A 19,550-nucleotide genomic window follows, 5' to 3' on the forward strand; every position below is an offset into this window, starting at 1 on the left:
AAAAAACACTTTCATCGTCTTATAATATGGATTTATTTTTGCCTAGTTATCCCAGCGACTCCCATATGATTCGTTTAGTGATTCATTTGTTCCCAGACCTCTCCTTATTGTGAAGCTAATCTGCGCTGATTGGACCGATGACAGTCTGTTGCAATTGGTCGACAGCGTTCAGCGCAACAATATTAAAGTAGTCAGAGTGCAGAGTGAATGTGAGCATACCTGCCAACACCCCGGAAGTCTCCCATGTTTCAGACCCATCTCCCGCCACCCTCCCATTTTGTTATTTATCCTGGAAAACTCCCATGTGTACTGTTCTAATTGAAAGTTCACATCTTGCCATGTACTGATACAATTACCGTATGTGTACGTGCTCCGCCCCTTTTGCAGAGGACACATGGAGAAGTGACCTGTGCGAACTTGCGAAGCGCAGGCATCCTAGAATGGATAAAAAATATCAGGTTTTCACGGTATTGTGATTTCTGCCGTAAAATCTGTTCTTTTTAAATGTCTGGGTTAAAAACTAAAACTTGCTCCCCCTTTGAACACAATATATTATATTTTGAGAAACTTTTTAAATATTTTGGAGCAGTAACAGGATGTCTACAGGTTTCATTAAGTCAAATGTAAGACTTTAAAAGACGTTTTTAACACCATTTTAAGACTATAGTAAATTAAATTTCAGACGAGACTAAACCTTAAAGATTTTTTTTATGACCAAGTTAAAACCTTAAAAAAACATTAAAAACTAATGTTACTGTAAGGAAGATAATTAAACCATATTAATAAGTAGACAGAGTTAATAAATAAACGTTTCTTATAACTTTTATTGAAATATAGTTCTAGTGATTGGATGGGTGTTGGCCTGACTGGGTATAGCTTTACGTGGAAAATTAAGACCAAAATGAGTTAAAACCTACAACACAAAATTTCAGTGGATTTAAGACTTTTTAAGGCCTATAATTTGGTTTTTGAAATTAAAGACAGTTTAAGACTTTTTAAGAACCTGCAGACACCTTGTCCGGCTAAATAATTCAAATGAATCTTTGACTTCTGCTGTCATTATTTGTTTTAAAAACACAGATTCCTTTACTATTTAAAACGACATCTTTGGAGATCTTTTCTACTGAAGATACTGTCGTCCTTAAATAAAAAATCTTACATAAACCTTGGGGAACGGTATAGTAGAAAATTTTGGCGATTTCAAAATCTTGATTTTTCCAAACTGCGGTATACCTCGAACACGGTTATCATCCCATGCCTAATATCTAACAGACAGTTTTTGGTCTTTTAAGTCTATTATTTGTTCTCAGGTGTATTATTTTGTCAGTGTTATTTTGTTACGTTTTATAATTGTCTTTAATTATGTTATGTGTTGCACGCTGTTTGTCTTTGTTTACCAAATTGCTTAACGTTGTCTTTATTTCCTTTTGTTTACGTGTTGTATTTTAAACCTGTTTATTATTGTCCTTCGTAGTTTATTAAATTTGATAATCAAAGACACGAGTCTGTGTATAATAACACAATTTACATTTATATGAATTTATGTTTACATTTTTTTTATCAAAAATATTCATAATATTATTACAATAATAATCATGAGGCTGTGATTTATATAATTAAATCATTTTATTGTTAATGTACAGTGAAACCGATGAATCTATGGTGAGGTAAGTGACGTTATAAAGTACACTGTCGTTCCATTTGAAGAAGTACCCAACTCGTTCTTTCAAGTCTGAACTTGGCAAGTCTAAACTTCCAAAGATGCTAGTCCGGACTTTGTATGGAGAAACAGCCATTTGCTTTTTATTTGATACTGTTATAAAAACTAAATGCTATTGGCCGTTTTTTTTTATTTATTTATTTTTTTTACAAGAGGAGGAGCTAATTTTAGTCCCACCTTGTCTTCATGTTTCAGTTCAGCTCAAACGTCAGTAGGGATGAGCGATACCAATATTTTTGTTTCCCATCCGATACCAAGTATTTCAAGACAAGTATTATTGATATTGATACCAATACTTAAATAAATTTTCTTATAGTGATTTAAAAAAAAAAAATGTTTATCACCTTTATTATTTTTATTGTTATTATTATTATTATTATTATTATTATTATTATTATTATTATTTTTATTATTATTATTATTATTATTATTATTATTAAATAAAACACAAGACACATGATTCCTTTTTACATTTATTAAAATTACAGAACTATAATTGGCTAAATAGCACTATATATAATGAAAAATAATACACTGCACAAGCCTTGTTTAAATAAAAAAACATAATAAAATAGGAAAATCTCTCCTGTGCTTCTATCTGTGTGTTCATATGGACATATATCAGATTTGATTCTAATATAAACTGGCTGTCTGTTTTGAACTCGACTTGACTTTTTGTATAAAAATAATTCACTGGGTGTGTGTGGCGTCTGTACTACTGTACCGTGAGCTAACGCTGACCTATTAGCAGAAGAATATTATAGTTCCCATTCTTGTTCCTATTTAGGTAAATATTTGTATAATATGCAGAGCTACAATTATTGAGATATTCTAAAATCTCTGATCACTCAGTAAGAAAAAACCCCAGAAAAGATTGATATTTTTACTTAAGGATCGATCCTTTTGATACATTCCCAGGGATGAAAATATCGATATCTTAGGATCGATTTGCCCATTCCTAAACGTCAGTCCAGATGATCTAGTCAGACTGATTGTTATATCCAGTGAACTAGGGGTGGCAAGTCGGAGCACTCACTCACAGCGTGATCTCCTGGACTCTGCTCTTGTTGAGGAAATTCCAAATTGAACCAAAACAATCTGTTACGATTGGCTTAAGATTGGCAAGCAAAATTCGTGACATTGCAACCTGCAGAACCTGGGAATTCAAAAAACACACACATTCCGTGCTGGACCAGGTTTGTTTGATTTGTTTTAGTTATTTGCAGAGCCTGGTTGGTGATTTCTGGGTGGATCATTTGCCCTGAGACCCATTATCTATCTTCTATAAAGAGCCCAACATGTGGCCTGAGTGGGGAGCTGAATTAGCTGGACCCTGCTGCCTGTCACTTAAGTCATTTTGTTTCAGTTCAGATCATGAGCTCAGTTCACTATCATCATGCATACATCAGGTAGAATTCACTATCATGCATATGTTGGTAAAATCAGCACAATCTAGAGGCCTTTGCCTTTCATATAAGCCTGATACCAAATGATCAACTTGAAGTCAAGTTATTATTTGTTGTTCCTAAAACTTGAAAAGGCGACAAGACTCTTGTCAGGTAGTGTTTATTCAGCAGTGCATCTTTTTAGGTCAAATGTGTTTTCTGAGAGGTTTGACTTCCAGCTTGTGTTGAAGTATGCGTGTCTGCTCTGCCCTAAAGCAGATTTCACATTATTCATTTGCTTTATTCTGTCTGTAGCTGTTCTGTTATGTAGATTAAAGGTCATTTAAGGATTAGAGACGTCATGACCGAAAAATCCATTAACTGTTTTTGTGTTGAGCAAAAAAAGAAAAACCTCTGCAATGCTGAAAGAGATTATGTGACTGACAGATGACTTGTGTCTTGGAGAAATAATTGTTTCAGTTGCAGCTTTTTGCTGCTGTCCTCGTGAGGTTTAGACATGAGTCTCATTTGTTTCCACTGTGACCTCTAAGCTGATTTTAGGAGAAATATCTGGTCTTGAATGAAGCATGATTTAAACTCTACAGTTAACTAATTATATTTTTAAAAATCATATTTGATTTTTGATGTGTTTTTAGACGACAGTGTTAGATGTTAATTTAATAGTAATAATAATTAATGATTCCTTACATTTATAAAGCTCTTTTTTGGGCATTCAAAGTGCTTTACGGATTGGGGGAATCTCCTCATCCACCAATTTGATGTAATTTTGACATCAAGGTAGTTTAGATGCATTGTAGAGATACAAAGTCCAATGTAAATTTGAAATTTGTAATGAAGCTTTTAGATGATTTAGAAATTTCATATAAACTAATCTTACCAAAGTACATTTGACTCCACTTTTGCTGTCCATTAAAAATCCATTATGAGTTTAAAAATATTTTAATGTACATTACTTTGGGAAGAACATAGCTTTATTTTTCCCCCCTTTTAGCACTTTGTGTTGCAGATGATTTTCAGATTGAGCATCATTTCAGCTTCTCTTTGACCAAAGTCATTTTTATTATTCTTTATTTGTTTGAACATACAGTGCATCCGAAAAGTATTCATGGCGCTTCCCTTTTTCCATATATTTTTTTTTTCATCGGAGAAGGGCCTGAGTCAGGGAGGTGATCAATAACCCGATGGTCACTCTGTCTGAGCTCCAGCATTCTTCTGTGGAGAGAGGAGAACCTTACAGAAGGACAACCATCTGTGCTGCAATCCACCAATCAGACCTGTATGGTAGAGTGGCCAGACGAATTTGCCAAAAGGCATCTGAAGGACTCTCAGACCATAAGAAGCTAAATTCTCTGTTCTGCTGAGACTCAAATTGAACTCTTTGGAGTGAATGCCAGGTGTTACATTTGGAGAAAACCAGGCACCGCTCATCACCAGGCTAATAGCATCTCCACCGTGAAGCATGGTGATGGCAGCATCATACTGTGGGGATGTTTTTCAGCAGCAGGAACTGGAAGACTAGTCAAGATAGAGGGAAAGATGAATGCAGCAATGTACAGAGACATCCTGAATGAAAACCTGCGTCAGAGTGCTTCAGACCTCCGACTGGGGAGACGGTTCATCTTTCAGCAGGACAATGACTAAAGCACACCGCCAAAATATCAATGGAGTGGCTTCACAACTCTGTGAATGTCCTTGAGGGGCCCAGCCAGAGCCCAGACCTAAATCCTATTGAACATCTCTGGAGAGATCTGAAAATGGCTGTACACCATCACTTCCCATCCAACTTGATAGAGCTTGAGAGGTAATGCAAAGAGGAATGAGCAAAAATTCCCAAGAACAGGTGTGCCAAGCTTGTGGCATCATATTCAAAAAGACTTGAGGCTGTAATTGCTGCCAAAGGTGCATCAACAAAGTATTGAGCAAAGGCTGTGAATACTGATGTACATGTTATTTTTCAGCTTTTTTATTTTTAATAAATTTGCAACAATTTAAAAAACTCTTTTTTTCACATTGTCGTTATGAGGTATTGTGTGAACAAATTTTGAGAAAATGAATGAATTGAATCCATTTTGGAATAAGACTGTAACATAAAAAAAATGTGGAAAAAGTGAATCGCTATGAATACTTTCCAGATCCACTGTACATGGAACACATGTATAGGCATACGTTGCAATGTGGAATTGTGCTCTTTTAGAAGTTCAGTTTCCCATGGGAAAGAATGACTAGGAGTAATAAATGACAGAAAACGGTCAAACTTCTTTCTCTACAAACAAGTGTGTTCATGACTATACAGACAAAGTAGGATAATGTGATAAGAAAACATCCGTTTGCAACATCAAGCAACTTAACCAGCCGTTTTTATCTTCTAAAAATCAATGGAAGTGAATGGGACTGGAAGTCTTAAGCCATTTATTTTGAATGTGGTATATTCCAAACTGATAATGTCCAGCATGCAGGATTTTCTGACTTAGAGAAACTTGTTTAAAGGGCCATGAAACCCCCTTGTTTCAGCAGTGTGTTTTCACACCTCTACTTTGGAAAAAGTGAGAAAAGTGGGCGTGTCCAGCTCTGTTTAGGGGGGAGTGTCGGAGGAAGAAAAGAGGCATGGTGTGGGAGTGTCTATTTGGACGCGCTGATTTTCAGAGTCAAAACACACACACACACACACACACATAGGGGACAATGTGACTGTGTTTACATGGACGTCTGTAGTCGAATTATTTGCCAAATTATTAAATGGTGGACTTTAACTGCAGTTTGGCTCTTTCATTCAGGGAATTCATTCATGCCCCTCGCGACACACGAGATATTTGATTGGAGGAACTGCTCTAAGCGTGTATTATTCATGCAATGTTTGATACCGCACGGCGAATGAGAAAAAAAACCCTCAGCATTTCCCAGAAACTTAGATGCACTCAACAGGTGGTGTCAGAAAGCCGCGTGTGTTATTCCGTCACTAAATGCGGTGAAAATCCTACACAAAGTTAAAGTTTGGTTGTGGTGCTAACATGTTTGCATTCGGTGCAATAGTTAACTTAGTTCGATACGAACAAACTAAATAAACAAAGAGCACTAGTCGCTCACTTACCAAATCTGTAGAGACAGGACAATCACCAGCAACTAGAGCCGCGTCTTTATTAAGAGGAGACTACAAGCGAATCCGGATCTCAGCGTTTGCAGATGAGAACAGCTCTCAGGTAAACAATAATCCTCCTTAGACACGTAAGTTATTGTTGTCGAGCGTCGCGTACACTGTTAATCCACACGTGACTCCAGATAAGCTCTCACAGAGAGAAAATGAAAACAAAACTTAACTGCAGCAAACTTTAAAAGCAACACTTCACGCTTGTTTTGCCAACACAACGTGGCGTCTCTGTCGTCTAAACACTATGACAGTAATAAATATTAATGAAGTTGCACAATAGAGCGCGCTGATTGGTTTGAACCAAGCCTTACTTATGCATCAATGCATCACACTGTAAGACGTAATAAGACACACTCAGGCACAGACGCCCAGTCTGCACGCTGGAATACACGCTATTATGTCATGACCGTGACGCAGCTTCAAAAATTCGTTTCAAACAGGAAGTACGAATTTGCTTGAAATAACGCAAAAACAACCAATTTACACTTTTTAGTGAAATATAGGTGTCCTAATAGTGTTTTAGCAGTGTGGGACACATATACGACTGTCAACAGCTCAAAAAATGTGTTTTGGTGTTTCGTGACCCTTTAAGCTTTTATCAGCAGCAGGGTGGATTACTGTAATGGACTCCTGACCGGCCTTCCTAATAAAGACCAGAAAATCAGAACCAGAAATTCAGAGAACTTCACACCTGTCCTCAGGTCTTTACACTGGCTCTCAGTTACATTCAGAAAAGATTTTAAAGTATTATTTCTTGTCTATAAATCACTAAATGGCCTGGGACCACATTAGATTACAGATATGCTCACTGAATACAAATCTAACAGATCCCTCAGATCATTAGGATCAAATAAACTAGAAATTCCAAGAGTTCAGTCAAAGCAGTGTGAATCGGCCTTCAGCGACTAACAGCGCCCCCTACTGCTGGAATCAGCTTCCAGAAATGATCAGATGTGCTCCAACATTAGGCACATTCAAGTCAAGACTGAAAACACATCTGTTAGCTGTGCCTTTACTGAATGAGCACTGTGCTGCGTCTGTCAGATCGCACGATTATGCCATTCATTCTTTTAAAACCTGTTTTTAATCATTTTTATTCTGCTGTTTTTATTCTTGTTTCTTTTATTCCTGTTTATGTAAGTCACTTTGAATTACCATTGTGTATGAAATGTGCTATATAAATAAACTTGCCTTGCCTTGTGTTTAACTGGGTTTTTCTGTGTGTGCAGGTGGGATTTTCGAGACGCTCGAGAATGAACCGATTAGCGTGGAGGAACTTGCCTTCAAATTCGCTGTGACCAACATTAACAGAAACAGGACTTTAATGCCCAACACGACCCTGACCTACGACATCCAGAGAATCAACCTTTTTGACAGCTTCGAGGCCTCCAGACGAGGTTTGATGCTTCCCTTTTTAGAACTCTTACACTTTTTATTCACAGCACAAATGAATCACTTCATGCATTTCTTTGAACTCAAAAATGACTTGGACTTTTGACAGCAAGTTTTACCATTTGAGTTAAAGTATTTTTGCAGAGGAAAACATGATTTTAAAATTTTCCAAATCTGCTCTAATCCACTTGGTGTCACAACACAAAGCCCGTGTGATAAGCAAAGTGTGGAACGAAAAGACACAGCAAACATGTGTGCATGTGTGTCTGTTTGCAGGTATCTGTCTGTGTCTCCGTGCCTTAGACAAACTGCCAGTCTCTGTTCAGGGTCAGGTGGTTCACTGAAATTGGTGGTCTTCTTTTTAATGTGTGGTTACAGTATTGCTAGAAAAGTATAAAACCAAGCCATGGACATCTAAACTTTGAATGTGTCTGGATAATCCCGCAGCTCTTTAATAATGATGTGCAACTCTCCTTTCTCTCTGCAAAATCTAAGCAGGGGCGGACTGGCCATCTGGCAATTCTGGCAAATGCCAGAAGGGCTGGACCAATTTTTAAATGTGGGCCGGTCAGTTTTTTTTTTTTTTAAATATGTATTGTTTTTAAGTGCAGACAGCTTTTATCTCTTGCTAGATGTGATATTATGATGATGGTAATAATAATAATAATAATAATAATAATAAATGTTAAGCATTTGGCCCAATCGGCAACTGCCGCCTGGTTTCAAGATGGGCCGACCCAATCCAAGGTGCAAAAATGTCATATTATTTCATCATCTTTACACCAAAATAAATAGTGAATGTGCGTGTCTGTGGGTGGGGCTGTGTCAGTGCGGTAATGTGGGCTGATGTGGCAACAGTGCCAGGGCTGAATTTTTGTCCCAGTCCGCCCTTGAATCTAAGGATGGGATGTACTCAATATTTACACTTTCATCTTTTATTGTTTTGTGAATTATTTCGCAATGGATTAAAGAGTTCATATTATACATTAAAAAAGGGTCATATTTTGGTTATATGGGTCTCCAGCAACATACTGATCTGCATGCAAGGTAAAAAAACACTTTCATGGTCTTATAACATGCATTTGTTTTTACCTAATTATCCCAGCGACTCCCATATGAATCGTTCAGTGATTTATTTGTTGCCAAACCCCTCCGTAGCGTAAAGCTAATCTGCGCTGATTGGACCGATGACAGCCTGTTGTGATTGGTAGACAGTGTTCAGCGCGAGACAGTAGCCCCTTTCACACAGTGATACTGGTAAATATCTGGAAAATTTCCGGAACGACTTTACCGGTATTTTCAAAAAAGCGCTGTTCCCACAGGCGAGGACATTGCGGAAATTTTCCGGAAAAGAGCATTCACACATTCATTCCAAAATACCGGGAAATTCTGACATCATTCACCACAAATGGGCTTTAAACGGCTGCGCTTGTATTTGTAAACATTTGACTAAATTACAGACTCTGTGGATGATCAATATTGTGAACAACTTTCGCAGGATCACTTTCGCATGTCGAGATCATAATATGTGTGTGTGCAGGCGCTCACAGGCTGTTTCACAGGCACATGCAAAGCTTGAAGGTAAACAAACAACGGCTTATCATAAGCATCTCATCGATGATTATTTACACAGTTGGCATTAAGATGAACATATAAATGTGATCTGACTAACTTCTAGCAGCTAAATGTGTCTGGAAAAATATTCAAAGGCTTTTATTCTCACAAACCGCGCGGACGTAAATGCATCTGACTGTTGTGATTGGCTAAAGCAGACGTCTCACGTCAGCACGTTCTAGACGTGCACGCGCTTATTATGGCAATCTTCCTTCTACATTCACACAGCGCAGCATTCCGGCAAATTGCCGGTAATCTTACAACTTCTCTTTCCGGAAAATAGCCAGAACGAATTTACCGGTATTTTCAAAAAGGGCCTGTTCACACATACAACCTTTCCGGAAAATTGCCGGCAATTTTCCGGAAAGGTCTGTATGTGTGAAAGGGGCTAGTAAAATGCTCAGCGTGGTTTGTCAAGCCCTCGGGTCGCTTCAGTAGTTGGAAGGGGTATGGGTACAAAAATTGAATTGGGATTGGGCCTTACACTGATAGTGCACTGAAATAAGAACATTATATCATCATTTCCTCATCCTCCACTTGTTTTACTAGATATTTTGAAGAATGCTAATTGAAGGACACTCAAACAATTATGCTGTTTGTTCAAACTACTTATTTAAAATGAGCTGAAACAACACAATTCTTGAGTTTTGGGGGGAGAACTTAATTGTTTGATGTTCAATCCACTTAATTTGAAAACCAATAAGTTAACTTAATTCTTATTTCGTCCCAACACAAATCAGTCGTGTGGAAGCCAGCAGTGAAAGCTGTTGCACTGAAAAAAATGCTATGGAAGTCATTGGCTAGTGAATGTCAACATTCATCAATTTATATTCTTTTGTGATCAACAGATGAAAGAAACTTAATCCGGTTTGGGACTAGTGGAGGATGAAGAAAGATGACAGAAAGTTTTTTTGGGTGAACTATCCTTTTTTATTAGCGCTGGACAATATATTGCAAAATGATCATTATCGTGATAATTTCGAGTGTATGCAATATATGCTTCAAAGACATGCGTGATTTATTTTATGCATTGGTTGTTTATCTAAATTTGACCAATCAGATGGAGCCTTACTTAGTTGCTGTTCTGCTATTGGTTGGAGCGTCTTAAAGGAGAACTCGGAGTTGAAAATAAGACAAAACTTACTCAAGTAAACTTACTCAACAGTGTTATTCAGACACCTTACCACCAAAAGCAGTGTAGTCAAACACCAGCATATTGCTCCATTCTTAACTATGACACACATTCAGTATTAATCCACACTGCAGGAAAAGCTGAACTATTCTGAACCTTGACCACTAAACGTGTGTAGGAACAGTAACGACAATCGGCAGTGGAACGCGAGCTCACAAACGCATTTAAAGGTTCAGGACACACTGGAGAACTTTTTTTTTATATTAACAGATTTGTGTGTGTTGAGCATCAGTTAAGACAATGTTAGCACCTGTCAGCTTTAATTGTGGGGAAAACTGGATAATTTTGAGCTTTTGTCAGCTGATTTCTGCTTCCGGGTTTAAAATGATTTTTGGGGCGGGATCAAAATCGGCGATGTAGCGCAGTACTGCAAGTGCAATGATGACGCGTCGGTTTTCTCATTATTATTCATAGCGGAGTTTTCTTATCCTATGAGAAGAGCCGGCTGCTTAATTATTCATGAGACCTGCCAGACCTGCCAGAGTCAAGCCCGAGCTGAGACACGGACCCAAGCACACAGTTTTTAGCCGTTCATGAAGGCTCATATGCGTTTGTTTCCATGATCCACGGGGTTTGTTGCATGTTTTCCCCCGCGATCTTGTCAGGGCAGATCATACAGCAAAGCTGTGTGTGTGCTGCTAGCATTTTTGTCGGGAGAGCAGCACGAGAATTAGAGAATGGCGGACGCTCTCTTTTATCAGGAGTTCGTTCACATTCAGACACATCGCCGTGCTGCTGTGTTTGCCTAAATCCTCCAGATTACCAGCAGGGCTAATGGTTAAAATAGACAGGTCAGGAGACCTGCTGCACTGAGTCTGCTGGATACGGGGATTGAGGGAGAATCCTCATTTATAGGGTTTACATGAACACACTTATCTTTATAATGATATAAATTGTGGTTATGTGTATATGAAATTACGAATAACAAATGTAGCAGGGCACTAAAGCACTGTTCATTTCTTTGCATTTTAACTTTGTAAACTATAAACTCATGCGTCTCCTCACGGTTGGTCTCATATTGTGAGCCGACTGACTACAACAGTTGTTCGCTCACGTTCTCCCCTGCTGGCCACGCCCAATCCTGCCCGATTGCTCGCGGAGCTCCACGCCCATTAATCATGCATCTTTTGAAAAAATTTTTGAAGTAGACTTTAACCGAAAGGGGGGGGTGTCATGGCCCTTTAAATCTGTAAACACAGTGGCACGCGGCGCATTTCAGCGTGACTTTAGACGTGATATGAGAATATAAAGAGTTAACCACATAGAGTGCAAGCGGTTACAAGTAACAAAACAAAATTAAATACATCATTAGCAAGCTGGAGAAAACAAGGAGACAACCTTTTAGTTACAGTTATGAAATGTGTCACGGCCCAGGTCTGATTTCATTAATGATCTTTCATTTTGGAGCTTTTCTCCCTTCTCAGCTGTAACTTAGATCATTTCTATTTGCAGTCATTGCTGTGGCACCTCTTGCGTGAAGTGTTATATGTTCCCAGGGCTTACCTGTACTCTGCTTTGCCCAACGATCACATCCCCAGCCAGGGGGTTGTAGCGCTTACCAGCGCTTCTCCTCACCTGCAGCAGGCTGCCTATGTGCCTAATAAATTGGCCTTATTTTGCACGCACCCCTGCTGTATTGTCTGTCTATTCATCTGACAAGTCTCATACATCAGTAGTCTTTTCTGATCCTTCCTTTGACAAACGACTGAACCACCTATTGTAAGCGTGTAGATTGCTGAATCACTTCTTTCCCTCACACTTCCAATGATATCCAGGTCAGCACAGCGTCTTCATGACTCATGATGACTTCAGGATCTGTTTGTCTTTGCTGCTGTGTTAGTGGGCGGGGCTGCAGGTTTAAATTTTCCCGAGTTTGCATGTGCAACAATTGGGCGGAGCTTATGTTTTGAAGCCACGTCACGCCGAAACTGCTAAAGACTCGTTATTCATTGTAATTCATTGTAATCGTGATTCATTGTAATCACTATAAGTCGACTTATAGTGATTCATTGTAATCACTATAAGTCGACTTTTTTTTTAGATGAATCAATAGTTTTAAAAACTGTCCACTTTCAGATTTAACTCTCAGCTGGATATTTCACTTCACTTAGAGCTACATGGAAGGTCATTTTCAAAAACCCACAATAGGGGCTCTTTATTTAATAAGCGTCGGACTCTGTCTAAAAGGTTTGTGTGCAGGCAGTATGATAAATTTGCTAGATTTGAAAACAAAAAAACATACATTTGAAAATTTCAGACTTTAGTCAGACCTTCGGTATTAGTATTAAGAAATAAGTCCTGTGATGTGATGCTTATTAAAGGTGCTGTCTGTAAGTTTTTGACTCTTCTAAAGCATAAAAATACCATAATATGTTTGCAGATATTTCAGAAACATGCTAAGTGAACATTCTTGTTTATCTGAAAAACAATACTGAAGTCAGTGATTCTGCTTTGAAAATGTGCGTTACGTGCTGGAACGCTGTCTTTGTTTTGGTTCTTTTAACCTGCCTAATGCCAGTTTAGCCAATTGCATTTCGGCACCCAGGGTTGCCTTGTTGAAAAACTGCCTATTTCATTCATTCTGTCAGGATGGCTCTCAAAGCATGTGTCTGTAACCCCGCGGGTCCTAAGCCACCCAACCCGCTCCGAGCTGGGATCGAACCGACAACCTTCCGCATGGGAGTTGGTTGCTCAAACAAGGAGGCCAAAGACCATGGCCTCTAGAGTATGTCGCTAGAGCACCTTTAGAGGTCAGAGGAGTGAGGTTAACCTGCACAGCACACACTAGCTGGCCTCTGTTACACTCACCCCCCTAAACCTCACTCCCATCTGGGTCATGGCACCAATGTAATCCCGCCGGTCCTACGCCGCCCAACCCGCTCCGAGCTGGGATTGAACCGGCGACTTTGCGCATGGGAGTCGGTTGCTCTAACAAGGAGGCCAAAGACCATGGCCTCTAGCGTCTGTCGCTAGAGCACCTTTAGAGGTCAGAGGAGTGAGGTTTACCTGCACAGCACACACTAGCTGGCTTCTGTTACACTCACCCCCCTAAACCTTACTCCCATCTGGGTCATGGCACCAATGTAACCCCGCCAGTCCTACGCCGCCCAACCCGCTCCGAGCTGGGATCAAACCGGCGACCTTCCGCATGGGAGTCAGTTGCTCTAACAAGGAGGCCAAGGACCATGGCCTCTAGTGCTGTCGCTAGAGCACCTTTAGAGGTCAGAGGATTGAGGTTTACCTGCACAGAACACACTACCTGGCCCCTGTTACATGTCCATGACCAAAATGCGGCCTCCAGGAGACAGTAGCAGTCTCCGAAATGAGACGCAGATTCAGAGTTCCACATTAGAGCTGTAATCAGGCCATAAAAGTTAGGCCAGACAGAATTCGACCCCGAAGCCCGAACCCGTTTATAGCGTGACATTATTCAAATTTGCACGCGCACACAGCTCTTTTGCCTTTTTTCAAGAATGAGTCGTTTATACGTGTTTTCGCATAATTTATTCATAACAAACATATCGGCCACTTAGAAGTTGGAACAAAGAAATAAAATAAGTCTCTGTAACATCGTATCTCAGCACTCTAAATGAGCCTGGTACACTTAGCCTTTACATTGGCCAATGCAACAATAAAAATAAGTCTTTCCTAACAAATTAAATTTAAATAATTTCTAAATTATGACGGTTATTTGGCAATAACCAAATTAAGATAATGGCTCTGTGGGATTTGTTCTGCCACTTCTCTTTACAATCTGGCCTTAACGTGACGGTGAAGCTGAAAATTAAAATAACAACATTAGCCTATTTACCCTGTCTACATTATGCATTTATGGTTTAATTAATATCCTATCCCTGAAAATCCTTTACTCACCAAGATTAGGCTACGTGTTTTTGTGGAGGAACATTATTGAATCTACTGTAAATGGCTTTAGCACAGTCCCTGCGCACTGATGGTGCGTCCAGCAGCACTAAACACCCTTTTACTGCTGCTACTGGCCGAGATGCATAGTACTGATGTGGTAATTCTGCAAGTTTTGGGTAGGATTGTTTTTTCATCTTCCACCAGCCAAGAACATCCATTTCATTTTCCATGACAGCAGTTTTAATGTAGCGAGTGACCTCGTCATCTTCCCTGTCAGCTTGCTGTACATTGCTGTTTAGCGCTCTACTGTAATACGGAGTGTATGCGCGACTGCCGAAATACCTTGGCGGCTAGAATGACCACTGTTTTTGAATTGGGTATATGGCGAGCTAGTGTTGTTCCCAATCTGATAAACTTTCGATGAGCTGTTATTCTGAGTTTTTTTCTATTTTATACGGTTCCTTTTACAGCATCGATGTTGTAATGTAATTAAAATACAATCAGTTAAATAGACTTTGGCAAAAGGCTTGAGTTGCTTGAGTAGGCTTGAGTTGCTCAAGCGTAAAACGAGGCAAAAAGCCGTTTACCCATCAGAATCTGCAGGTTAGCGCAGAAGCTCCATTGAATATACTGGGGTAAAATAAATGCTCATACTATAAAGACATGGCGGGGAAAATGTATATTAATGCAGAGCTTCTTGTACAATATGAGACCCACTTTATATCGGATATCACTCAGCCAGTGGAGATCGCTGAGTTTTAAAGAAAACAGACCTTAAACGCGCCGATTTTGTAATAGCATTCAGTTCACCAGAATCGGTTAACCCAGGTTACTGGCAAATTAAAAGTCCTATTAGCATGCTTCGACATATACCCTATTGGCTGTTGGCCTGACCGCAGTTAAAATTCGCTCTTTTTGGGCCCTATCATACACCCGGCGCAATGTGGCGCAAGGCGCGGCGCAATACTTGTTTGCTAGTTTCAGCTTGGCGCAAAAGTCATTTTGAGGTGTTGCACTACGCTGTTTAAATAGCAAATGCATTAGCGCTCATATGTGCGCCCATAGGCGTTCTGGTCTAAAAAGGAAGGCGTTCTGAGGCGGACCGCTGGCGCGTCGCTATTTTGAGAAACTATAATAGATTTTTCATTAGACCAAAACAAACCCGGTCTAAACTCCGGCGCCTCGCTTACACACTGCTTCATAGCCTACACACAAGATGTAGAGCAATAGGCAAATATCTTTACATATGAAAAAATGTAAATATTAAGGATATATAGGATATAATAAGAATAGATATAGGATATAAATATAAAGGATTAAAATATTACAAAACATATTATTTTCTAGCCTACATAAATATGAAAAATCACTGCTTTTATGTCTTCTTCATCTCGGGAGGCTTTTTCAGTTCATTCATAACAATTTGCTTTTGTATAATGTTATTATTATTAGCAGTATTATTTATTATATCCATATTTATATTTGTTTTATTAAAAACAAGCTTAGATTTGCCCACCTGTCAGGTTTTAGACCATATGGGGCACAGCATGTGTTTTAGGATATAACTCAGGTTTTTGAGCACATTTTGTTATTATTGTTCATTTATTCATTTGCTGGAAATTAGAACTAAATTTAGAAATATATAAAAACAAATATTTGTGCTTAACAAACGCAATTAATTATTTATAGACTAATTGATGTCTGTGCATAAAGGTTTCCCTATCCACAAGAGTGAAAGTGAAAGTAGATCGATTATCTCTCATTCTTGAGTGGTAGATGCTCTGTTTTACAGTTTTCTGTTTAAAAAACTGTTAACTGTTTGCTAGTGAAATGCTCAGTTTTTCCACTTACTTTACGTCCTGTAAATAGCAAATGCGCTTATGGCGCGATGTAGCTGGCTCTTAAAGGGAATGGGAGATGAGACTCTGATTGGTTTATTCTCAAAACACAGCTATAACTCATTAAGAAAATAAACTCAACCCTTTTAGACCATGCGCCACAGCGCAATGCGGATTTTCCCGTCCTTAAATTAGCAAAAATTCATTCTGACACGCCCTGAAAGCGTTTGCGCCCTGCGCTTTGCGCATGAACCTTCAACTGGAGCCCTTTAACTTCTCCGTCATCATTTGTTTCACCTTTGCAGATAGATTTTAATCAAAGGATTTGATTACTTTCTTGCGCTAATCGAAATGCATCACATGTTCATTTACCGCACAAGCCTAAGCCCGGCCTGACCCCCGTCTAAAATGATAGAACTTAAGCCAGAACCTGTCGGGTCCTGTTCTTCGAGTTCGGCTAAAGATCTTCGGCTCTATTCCACATGAGGTGACTATTAATTAGCAAATAATATAAATATTACAAGTGTAAACATTAGTTGAGAAGGTTACATTGTAACCCTGTGTCCTAACAACATGCTACATGACAAGATTTGTTTGCACCAGACAAAACACGACATAAGTTTGAGGTGATCATCATTGTCAGTTTCTGCTGTTCACCTGTGAGAAATCGAAGCCGTTTCATATATACAGTATTAATTTCCGGTGTTGATTAGAACAAAAACTTCTTTTAGTTTGGAGAATATTTCTTCTGTCGTGTGCCATTGCTTTTATATAGAAAACTATTTAAATCAGCCTTTAGGCTCAATCGTTATGCTGCGTTCACACCAGTTGTAAAACGCGCGTCAAGCGCGAGTGATTTACATGTTAATTTAATGCAAACGCGCGAATAGACATCCTGCGGCGCAATACGCGTGAATGGCGCGGCGCGAATGACGAGAATTGCGCGGTGCGCATGGCGCGAATGGTGTGGCGCAAATTGAGCGTTTTGCGCATTTGACGCGCTCAATGCGCGTTTCGCGCGAATCACTCGCGTTCGAAAATCTGAACTTTAGCGGACATTCGCGCCGCGTTAACCAATCAGCAGCTTGCTCTTGTGGGGGCGTGATTGTGACATATCGCCTGTTGTCGGTGTCCCAGGGGAAATCCCCTAGCAGACAGCGACAAATAGTTCATCAAATTGGGCTGTGCTCAGTCAGAAGCACCGCTGAAAACCTCCATCAGCCAGGTTCAGTTTCTGGAGGAGTCTATGAGCTTAAAGAGCTGGATGCACCTCTGAAAGGATGTAGTGGACTCAGACACGGCTCTAAACGTATCGACGCTGTTTATATCCTTCATAAAGCACAAAAATACTGTTATTTTCTTCATAAAATCCATGTTAGCCCTTTAGCTATGAAGCTAGAGTCACGGGGCAGACAGAAGCTTTGCCCATCACGCCAATCCGCGTCTGTTCTGAAGTGAATTTGACACGCGAATGAAGCGGGGTTTGACGCGCGAATGAAGCGAGCAACCTCCAATGTTCACACAACTATTTACGCGCGAATCGCAATTTATCCTCGCGTTACGCGTCTGGTGTGAACACAGCATTAGACTAGCTCCTGTTGGTGTCATTAATCTGGCAACCCGTGCTTGCGTTTGTTTTGATCCAGGAATGCAATACCTAGTCCAACCACTGGTCAAACTTACATACTGCACCTTAATGAACATAACTGGCAATGTAGAGCAGTGCAGTGTGCGGCTGTATAATTCACAAAAATAGCATTGCATTGGAGATATTTTTTTCAGACTACACTTTAACAGACAAGATTTCTTTTTATTAATCAGAGAGCTGTTTCACTTCTTCACAATAGGAAGAAAACACCATTGAAACGTGTTTAATTTGAGTTGAGGTAAATGCTTATACTGTTTTTTTGTGTGTGTGTGTTGTGGTCAGCCTGTGATCAGCTGGCTCTCGGTGTGGCCGCAGTGTTCGGGCCGTCCCACAGTTCTTCAGTGAGTGCGGTTCAGTCCATCTGCAATGCGCTGGAGGTTCCTCACATCCAGACCCGCTGGAAACACCCGTCCGTGGACAACAAAGACAGCTTTTACATCAACCTGTACCCGGATTACGCCTCCATCAGCCGCGCCGTGCTGGACATCGTGCAGTTCTACAAGTGGAAAGCCGTGACGGTGGTTTACGAGGACGCTACAGGTGCGTACACTCGTTACAGACGGGTCCAATACATTAAAAAAAAATTTAAATTAAATTAAATTAAGTTAAATTAAATTAAATTAAATTAGGCAACGCAGTGGCGCAGTAGGTAGTGCTGTCATCTGACAGCAAGAAGGTCGCTGATACGAGCCTCAGCTGAGTCAGTTAGCGTTTCTGTGTGGAGTTTGCATGTTCTCCCTGTGTTGGCATGGGTTTCCTTGGGGTGCTCTGGTTTCCCCCACAGTCCAAAGACATGCGGTATAGGTGAATTGGGCAGGCTATATTGTCCATAGTGTATGAGTGTGAATGAGTGTGTATGGATGTTTCCCAGAGATAGGTTGCAGCTGGAAGGGCATCCGCTGCGTAAAGCATATGCTGGATAAGTTGGAGGTTCATTCCGCTGTGGCGACTCCAGATTAATCAAGGGACTAAGCCGAAAAGAAAATGATTGAATTGAATTGAATTGAATTGAATTGAATTGAATTTAATTTAATTTAATTTAATTTAATTTAATTTAATTTAATTTAATTTAATTTAATTTAATTTAATTTAATTTAATTTAAAATTAGCTTTATTTGTGGAAAAAACTGGATAATTTTAAGCTTTTGTCAGCTAATTTCATCTACCGTGTTTAAAATTACTTGGGGCGGAATCAAAATCGGTGACTTTCGCAAAACTGCAAGTGGAGTGATGATGCGTCGGTTTCTCATTATTATTTAAAGCGGAGTTTTCTTATCCTATGAGAAGACCCTGCTTCTTAATTATTCATGATAGCGCGTGCTTTCCGAAGGCAAGACAGACCTGCCAGTGCCAAGCTGTGAGAAACCGTGTCCACATATCCACAGCACAAAGTATTTAGCTGTTAATAAAGGGTCGTATGTGTTTGTTTCCATGATCCACGGGGTTTGTTGCGTGTTTGTTCCCGCGATGCTGTCAGGGCCGATACAGCAAAGCTGTTTGTGTGCAGCAAGCATTTTTTTTCTGGGGGAGCTATACGAGAATTTGAGAATGGCGGACTTCGTCTTTTCGTTCACATTTAGACACATCGCCGTGCTGCTGTGTTCGCTTAAGTTCTCCAGATTACCAGCAGCAGGGCTCATGGTTGAAATAGGCAGGACAAGAGATTTATAGTGATTTATATTCCTCATTTATAGTGTTTATATAAACACGATTATCTTTACAATAGTATAA

The 19,550-nt window shown here is 39.7% G+C and overlaps 1 protein-coding gene across 7 annotated transcripts in view; it reads left to right on the forward strand.

Annotated features, from left to right (window-relative positions):
* The window catches only part of grik1b (glutamate receptor, ionotropic, kainate 1b), an 87,372-nt gene that overhangs the window by 23,163 nt on the left and 44,659 nt on the right, over positions 1-19,550 (forward strand). For all 7 annotated transcript variants that reach the window (XM_087284622.1, XM_087284621.1, XM_087284624.1 and 4 more), the window contains 2 exons: positions 7,501-7,668; positions 18,102-18,359. In XM_087284622.1, the coding sequence (XP_087140748.1) occupies positions 7,501-7,668; positions 18,102-18,359 (426 nt within the window). The remainder of the gene's footprint in view (positions 1-7,500; positions 7,669-18,101; positions 18,360-19,550) is intronic.

Source organism: Danio rerio, chromosome 15 (assembly GCF_052040795.2).
Source record: "Danio rerio strain M-AB ecotype USA chromosome 15, GRCz13ab, whole genome shotgun sequence".
In the NCBI taxonomy this organism is placed as follows: domain Eukaryota; kingdom Metazoa; phylum Chordata; class Actinopteri; order Cypriniformes; family Danionidae; genus Danio; species Danio rerio.